Consider the following 7792-nt stretch of genomic DNA (forward strand, 5'->3'; position numbering starts at 1 on the left):
CAAGTTGTGGGTATATTACAATCAAGGACCTTCCTTGTGAAGCCTGAGGCAACTAAAGTTCATTTCCAGTGAGAGACTCACAGATGCCTAGAAGCAGCAGGCACTGAAGCTTGTGTGCAGAGTGGAGTGGATACAGTGTCTACAGAAATGGAGTTGGAGATGGTGTGTGCATAGATGCAGAGAAATGATTGTCATTCGGGCTCCTGCCCTGCACAAAGTAACTGAAGATTAAGTAACTGATATGAACCCCTGAGATACAGATGTGATCCATGTGACACCACACACAGTGGATGGTATCTTCAGTTGTAGGCAGAAAATACAGGTGAAACTGAGGTACCTCTGCAAAGGGAAAACGTGAAACAACACCACTATCTCCAGCTTTAAATGCTGTAGTTAATGTGGCTGGCACATTCCTACCTTCTTCCTTAGCTTCTCATCTTCTGGCTTAGTCTTTGTTTCCAGTGCTGCCAGCTGTCCCTTCCTTTATTTAAAGTTTAAGGCTGCCCTTTGTCTAATGAGCTACACGTCCTCAGAAACAACAAGCTGGGATCTTGGTGAGCTACTAATCACTGTGTCATCACCCTGTGCTCTTCATGTAACTCTTGTTCTTTTGGGTGTTGGGGTTTCTCACCCAGAACATTGCTGGTCACTCCTTGCTTGTACCCTTTTTCACAGAGCTATTGCAATTCTCCACAGGTTCAGGACAAGACAGAGGATGAAACCTCATCCTTGGGGCTTACAGCTGAAAAGCCTTTGCAGCTTGAAGGAGAGGGCAGAGCACTTACTGTGGAACCAGCGTGCGCAGAAGCAGTTGTCACTGTGGTCCCTGTTGAAACTGAAAAACAAGATGGAATTCCTGACTCAGAAGAGCAAGTTTGTACTAAAGGAGGTCGTAGCAGAACACCTGCCCTGAGAGAGGAAGGTGATGCTGTGCTCAATGGAATAAAAAGCACAGAAGTCACTGTTCCTGAGGTTCTACTGCAGAGCAAGGGAAAAACCTCTGCCCTTGCTTCAAAAACAGTTGGCTCAGAAGCAGCTGCAGATGCTGAGCAGAGTGTGAGCAACGGGTCTGACGGGGACACTGCAGCAAAAGATTCTGTGCCCATCATAGAGCCACAATGCAGAGACAAAACAACTGAAACTCCCTCCAAGAGTGAAGCCAAAAGTGGCAAAGTGGAAGGTGCTGTGCTCAAATCTGAAACACAGCTGGAGAGCACTTCCATTGTTGCTGAGGCTCCTGTGCAGGTTGAAGCAGATGGGGCATCTAATTTAGCATCTGCATGCCCAGAGATTGTTGAAAATGGAAGTGCTGTTATCCCTGATACAAGTCCTAAGAAATGTGAAACACCCAGCAGCTTGGCTGGAGAAGAGACTGTGGGAAAAGGGCAAGAACTTGTAGAAACCTTGAACTGTCAAGGCGTCCAGAAAGAAGATAAGAAAAACAAGCAATTGCTGGAAGGAGCCAAAGAAGTATTTGAATATGGAAAACAGGAAGCTGTGAGAGGTGATGAATGTTCAACTGCTGTCCAGCAAGAGGAAGGCTCTGACTCAGCCTCTCCACAGGCTGAAAGCGTGGGGGCTCTGAAAACACCTGTGGCTGTAGCAGCTGCAGCAGGTGGAGAGCAGGTCATGGCAGAAACTGTGACACGCGCAGACATGACAGCCAAAACTCTACAGCCCTTGGCAACCACACCAGAGCAGATGGCTTCTGAAGAGGTCCCAGTTTCTAATATTGACTGTTCAGGCTGTGGGACTGCAGAGCTTGGTAGTGTGGAGGCACCCAAGCCTCAACTAACTTGTGCTTCCATGAACGGCGTATCAGAGGAGCAAGAGCAGCCCCAGAGCACAGGGCAAGCCGAACACAATGGTGTTCCCTCCAGCCCCCGTCTGTCTCCCAGCCACCCGGACTTTCAGAAGCATGCTGTTCAGTCTGTGATCATCGAGTCCCAGAGTACAAAAATTGTATTGAATGCCATCCAGTCAGCTGTTCACAAACTTGCAGAAACAGAGGAGTCGGCTGCCCTTGAGTCAGAGCAGAGCATTAAGTCCATAGGGAAAAGCCCATCAGATACAATCCTACCTGAACTCCTGGGAAGTATGCAGGTAGATCAACAGCTTCCAGTAAAAGAGGAAGAGATACGAATTAAAGAACAAGAGCTCAAGCAACCAGGAATAGTGAAAACTGCTACCTTAACTGAGTCTGCAGAAATTTATGCAAGTATGGAAAAAACAAAGGACATGCCTTTAACTTCTGAGATGCAGAAAGATGGGCAAAGTCAGAATTCTTTAGCAGTCGTGACAAGCCCTGAAGACATTTCAAGGGGAAATGTGAGACTTCAGAAACCAACCCTAGAACAAAATACTTCAGAAGATTCAACCAAAGACACCCTAGACATACACACACCAAAATTAAGGGAAAAAGAAGTTGGGTACATCGTTGAAATCTCAGACCAACATACAGGACAGCAGACATGCAGAGAAAGTGAAGAACAACCATATAGCTCACCAGTGGAAGATGGGAAAACACAAATGTGGGAGGATGACAGCTGTCAAGAAGGAACATCTTGTGATAGACAAAGTCAGAACTCGGTGGCTCTGACGCCTTGAATGTAAGTAGCATTTTTAGCCAGTAATTTATTTCTTCTTCTAAGGTACTTGTGAGGATCTCTAAACTGTTCTCTCTAATGTGGTGTGGTGGTTTGTTTTGTTTTTATTATTTTGCTGAAAGGCTGCCCTCACTTCAGTGGCCTTGGACTTGGCCTGTATTTTGGTGGGCTATTTCTGAAAGGTAGTAAATGTATTTTCCAGTTTTTCTAGGTAGGAACTCACATGACACATTTGATGTATGCAATTTAATATGCAAACACGCTCTGTAACAGAACTCTTTTTAAAATCCTAAACGATGTGAGTATTGCCTTCCATGGTAAACCTGGAGTGCCTCAAGTACAAAGCTCTTTGCATTTCAGAGAAATTTAAATCAGAAATTACAAGATTCATCTCTCCCTAGGATATGTACTGCACTTGCTTCACTAAGTCATAAGACCTTTATCTCTGAGAACTGCTTGGAAAAATAACGTATTCTTTGGAAAGTAAGTTGTCATTACTAAAGCTTTTTTACTGTCATCTCTGTTTCAGATGTGCTAAGTGTCCATGTGGCATTTGGAGAGATGCCGGTCCTAGAGAACAACTGACAATCCTGCCACAGAACCAGGAGCTTTACTCACTACCCTTTATTCTTGGATGTTAACATCTGTTCTTTTGAAGACCTCGCCTTGCCATTTTTGTTAAAAAACCAATGCCTTTAATACTGGCTGTATCCATACCTGTGTTCCATTTGAAGGTCATTTGTCTCTGCCCAAAATAATCCATTAAGACTGGAGATGCACCACTGAATGACTGGGCAGACCACTAGAATTTTTTGCCATGGTTATTACTGTCCTCTCATTTAATGTGTGTCCTGTCTGTCCAATCTCCTTGAATCCCTTCACTTGTCCCTGAGTCTCCCTTCTTTAGTGTCCGTTACCCCTCACATCTTTCCTAGCTGCCTTGATCTGACCTGTGAGTGGCTGTAGGTGCTGCTCAGCTTGTGTGTGAGGGGAGGAGGAGGGCTGACTGATGAGAACACATGAGACTTCTGGATATGTCTGTCAAACAGCAGGAACTGGATCACGCACAAATTGTTGAGCAAGGTGCTCAGGTTTGCTGCCTTTCAGTCCCATTCAGGTATCTCTGTCCATCTTTCAGTTGTATTTGTGCAGACCTGATTTAGTCAGAAATTATTTCTACAGTGTGTCTTGAAAGGAGATGGAAAATACCCTTCCTCTGTTGTCCCAGACTTCAGGTCTCAGGACTGGACTGTAATGTATTGAATATTTATATGTATGTCTTAAACCCAGTTCTGATTTTAATGTAGAGCAATGATACTTATGTACTGTTTAGTCATTCCCTTAAATGAATATTGTAGAGTAGCCTGGAGAGGAAATCAATACTATTGGAGCAGAAATCGATAACATGTAGTTTCCTATTTATTGTTCCAGGTTTTCCCCCCTGTAATATTTCTCAAAAAAGTTTGGCTGTCTTGCTTTGAATATTTATATGTATATTCTAAACCCAGTTCTGATTTTAATGTAGAACTATGATATTTCTAATGACAAAAGGAGAGCCCTGACCTGACCCACTGCTCACTTCTACTTGCAGCCCTCCCTGGTTTCTGAGAACCCTCCAGACACCACCATTTCACTATCACCTTGTTCTTGTGCCACTGCTTTTGTATCTCATCCCTCTGATTTCAAGCCCTGCTAATTTCTGGTCACTGCCTCATCCAACCCAAAGCTTTTCCCTGCCCTATAATGTCTTAACATCTTTCCTGGATACACACTTCCTTCTTTCCCAGCCCCTGCCTGAACAGTTTTCCCACCATACCATTTTATGAAATTCTCCCCTCTCCTGAAAATTCTTTTTTGTCTTTTCTGAGGCAGGAGTAGGAAAGAGGAAAAAAAAGGACTTGGTAATGAGTTCTGCCTTAAATTGCAAAAAGCTGATGAAATTTTCGGGGTACTGAGGTCTTTAAAAGCTTTATGAAAGGTGGATTGGACTGGCAGCAGCTGCTGAGACCAGAATGGGCAGGGTGATATAAAGATACTTATAAGCCCCAAGACTGAGAGTCCTGGGATGTGTGTCCCCAACAGGAATTGGTCCTCTCCTTTGTTGTTTACGTTAAAATCAAACAAGGGGTACAAGTCAGTACTTTCAGCTCTGATTTCCAAAGTGAGGGTTACACGTTGTGAAACCAATGCCCATCAAGTTGAACAATAGCTCACACTCATACCTGTATAGTAATTTATTTTAAAATCAGCTTCAGTGTACAAATGCTCTTGTTACGGCAGGTGCTGGCCTCTCCTCGAGGCTGCACGTCCAGCAAGCGATGTGACTGATTGCACTGGTGTGATTGCACCATCTGGTGCTGCCTTGCGTGGAAGCATCAAAAGATTTTTCCTTACCTCAGAGCGAATTATATAAATATTTAAAGCCAAACAATGTGGTTTCAAACAATCCAGTCTATCTCTGTCCACTGTTACTGGCAGCTTTCCCCCTTAGCTTTGGGCGATCCCGAAAACCTCGGTTGATTTCCCCACGTTTAGGTTGGCTTGCAAGGTAATGATGCTCTTAGTAACACCTCACAAGTGCAAACTTGGCTGAATTTGTACAAACTGTATACCTATGTACCTTAAGCCATATTGCAATAACTGCAGCAGGTAAAACAAAGTAACAAAAGCATGACCTGTGTAATCCTGATTCTTACATTTGTAGCTCCAAAGCTGTTAATAATATGTAAAGTTACTTCTTGTCTGAACCTCATTTAAATAAAGCTAGCTTTACCACAATGTAAATTGTCTGTTGGTAGTATTTGGGCAGGCAAGGGCTTTGAACTTGCCTGTTTTCTCCAGTAATCCAGGGCCTAGGTAAGCAATGCAACAGACTTAACTATAAAACAAATACAAAAGCTTCTTTTTTTAACTGACAGCTAAAAAAACCTGCTGTGCCCAAAACCACGCTAATGGTGCAGGGAGCATGTCTCCACAAAAAGATACCACTTTGTTCCAGTGTATTGCTTTGGCCTCTGAAACTCTCCTTGAGACTGTGACTTCTGGCTTGTGCTTAAAAGCTTGAAGCTTTCTCTAATCCAATGTATTGGGTTACCAAATTTGATCTTGTGTTTTTAAGGTAGATTTTCATTGATTAAATAAAATGCAACTACAAATTTGTTCTAATGTGTGTATGTGGTGGGTTTTTTTTTCACCTTGCTTAATGTAAATTATTTTTCTGATGGTTGCTTCATCTTTTGGGAGTTAGATTTGCTCCTGAGAATTCATGTTCAGGTTTTGATGTCAATTAAAGAAGCTAGTTACAGAATTAAACTAGGATTTGGCTCTTAAATTTCAATAAAATAGGCATATATCAGAAGAAGTAAGAACAGGGTACTCCAGAAGACTGAAATAATTTTATTAAATTCAAGTTAGAAAACAGTATTCAGTGAGCCAGAATGAAAAATTAGTAAATCTTATGCCTTGCTGGTGTGACTGAAGTATAGAAAACTCCAACAAAGCAACAACATAAATGTCCACAAAACCTTTGTTATAGATTGGGAGATGAAGGCTCTTAGGCCTATAACTAGTATCTTCTAGGCTCCCCCCCACTTCTGCTTAGTGAGGGTATACTCATGGTACCAAAAATCTGGGTGTGCTGGTTATAGATGTTGGCAGACCTTGGATTTCAGAGATGAACGTTTTCCAGCTGTTCCTGTTCTGTCTCTGAGGCTGATTAGCAGTGTTTGTGTCTCAAGAGAGATTCACACCTGAAATAGTTTAGTAAGAATTGATGCCTTCCAATCAGCTAAAGTGGTAAATCCTGTATCTGCAAATAGCTGTACTTAGCTGTAGTGGTTGCAGCAAGTGCAGGAATATTGGAGCACTGCATGCAGCCTGTTCCTTCTCTTGCTTTGGTATGGTGGCAGGGGGCTCACACTGCAGGGGCCTGATCTCACTGTCTGCCTTTGGCAGCTGGAGGTACAAACTGAACCAGCATCTCCTGCCAGACATTGTGCTCAAGGTGTACACAGCCTCTGCTGCCCTGTTTGCAAGATCTGTGCATTTATACTGGTTAGTGAAATCTCTGAACAGGCATCTAGCTAGAGATTGGAGTCCAGGCCTCTTGCCTGGGAGGAAGTTGGTCTGCTGTTTCCTCTTGTTGGGCCGTTTTATTGGCAACAGCTCAAGTATCCTGCCTGTTAGCTCAGCCTGTGGAAGTGGATCTGGTTTTCCCATGCAATCCAGAGCATATGGGAGGCAGCTGTGCTCACTGAGGAACCTGCACAGCTTGGATGCAGCAAGTGCTTGGGGATGGGCAGGAGGCTTGCCAAAAGCAGAGAGGATTCCTGAGATGTTCATGTCTGGATACTGAACGCTGGATGTTTGTCATTCGCAGCTGCCACAGGGGAAGGGAGCAGGCCTGAGGGGGCTGATGGCCTCACAAGGAGGGCTGTGACTTGGAATGAGGAGCAACGTGGAGCAGAAGCTGGTGGAATTGGCAACATAGGCTTTGGAGTTCTAATTTGGCAGGGGGATGAATGATGTGATAAGGGAGGGTGACTTAGCTCTGTGAACGTTTTGAGATGCTCTTAACAAGGTGGAAACAGCCCCCACAATCTAACACCTGGTGCAGGGCTGCTGTCATCTCTGGTTGGGCACTGCATGTAGTCTTTACAAAAGAAAGAATTAAAGATAGGGGTCTAGTAAAGGCATGTATGTGTCTGCTCTGCTTCAATATCCTTACTCTCAACTCCTTAAAACAGGAAGAACAGTTTTAGGAAGCATCTCCTATTCCGCCTTGAAAATGACATCCGCTTCCAGAGCTTGAAAAGGCCACATATAATCACAAAATGATTTGGGATAGATGGGACCTTGAAGAACGTCTGGTTCCAACCCCCCCTGCAATGGGCAGGGCAAGGATTGATGGTACAATGGAAGGAGGGGAGCAGAAGTCTGATAAGCTGCAGGAGCTGTGCCCTGGGGATGGTCTCTGTGTCAGCTTGACCCTGTTGCCATCATCTGTTCTACAGATAGGCCTCTGTCCTTCCTACAAGGGCACCAGACTAGGAAAGATCACTGGCACAGTGCCTTTTCCCTAAGCAGCTAGGCAAGAGGGAATTGTGGAAAACTGCAAGGCATTTGCAAGCCAGTTGCTGTCCTGCAAGGCAGACGTCCCAGGAAGCCTTTAGGGAGCAGCCTGGGAG

General features: G+C 44.2%; 1 protein-coding gene across 2 annotated transcripts in view; it reads left to right on the forward strand.

Annotated features, from left to right (window-relative positions):
• The window catches only part of AKAP12 (A-kinase anchoring protein 12), a 30382-nt gene extending 24611 nt beyond the window's left edge, over positions 1-5771 (forward strand). For both annotated transcript variants that reach the window (XM_066315480.1, XM_066315481.1), the window contains 2 exons: positions 697-2609; positions 3136-5771. In XM_066315480.1, coding sequence (XP_066171577.1) covers positions 697-2607 — 1911 coding nt within the window. In that variant the 3' untranslated portion in view covers positions 2608-2609; positions 3136-5771. The remainder of the gene's footprint in view (positions 1-696; positions 2610-3135) is intronic.
• Positions 5772-7792: the final 2021 nt, after the last annotated feature.

The sequence above is a fragment of the Sylvia atricapilla genome, chromosome 3 (genome assembly GCF_009819655.1).
Source record: "Sylvia atricapilla isolate bSylAtr1 chromosome 3, bSylAtr1.pri, whole genome shotgun sequence".
Lineage (NCBI taxonomy): Eukaryota > Metazoa > Chordata > Aves > Passeriformes > Sylviidae > Sylvia > Sylvia atricapilla.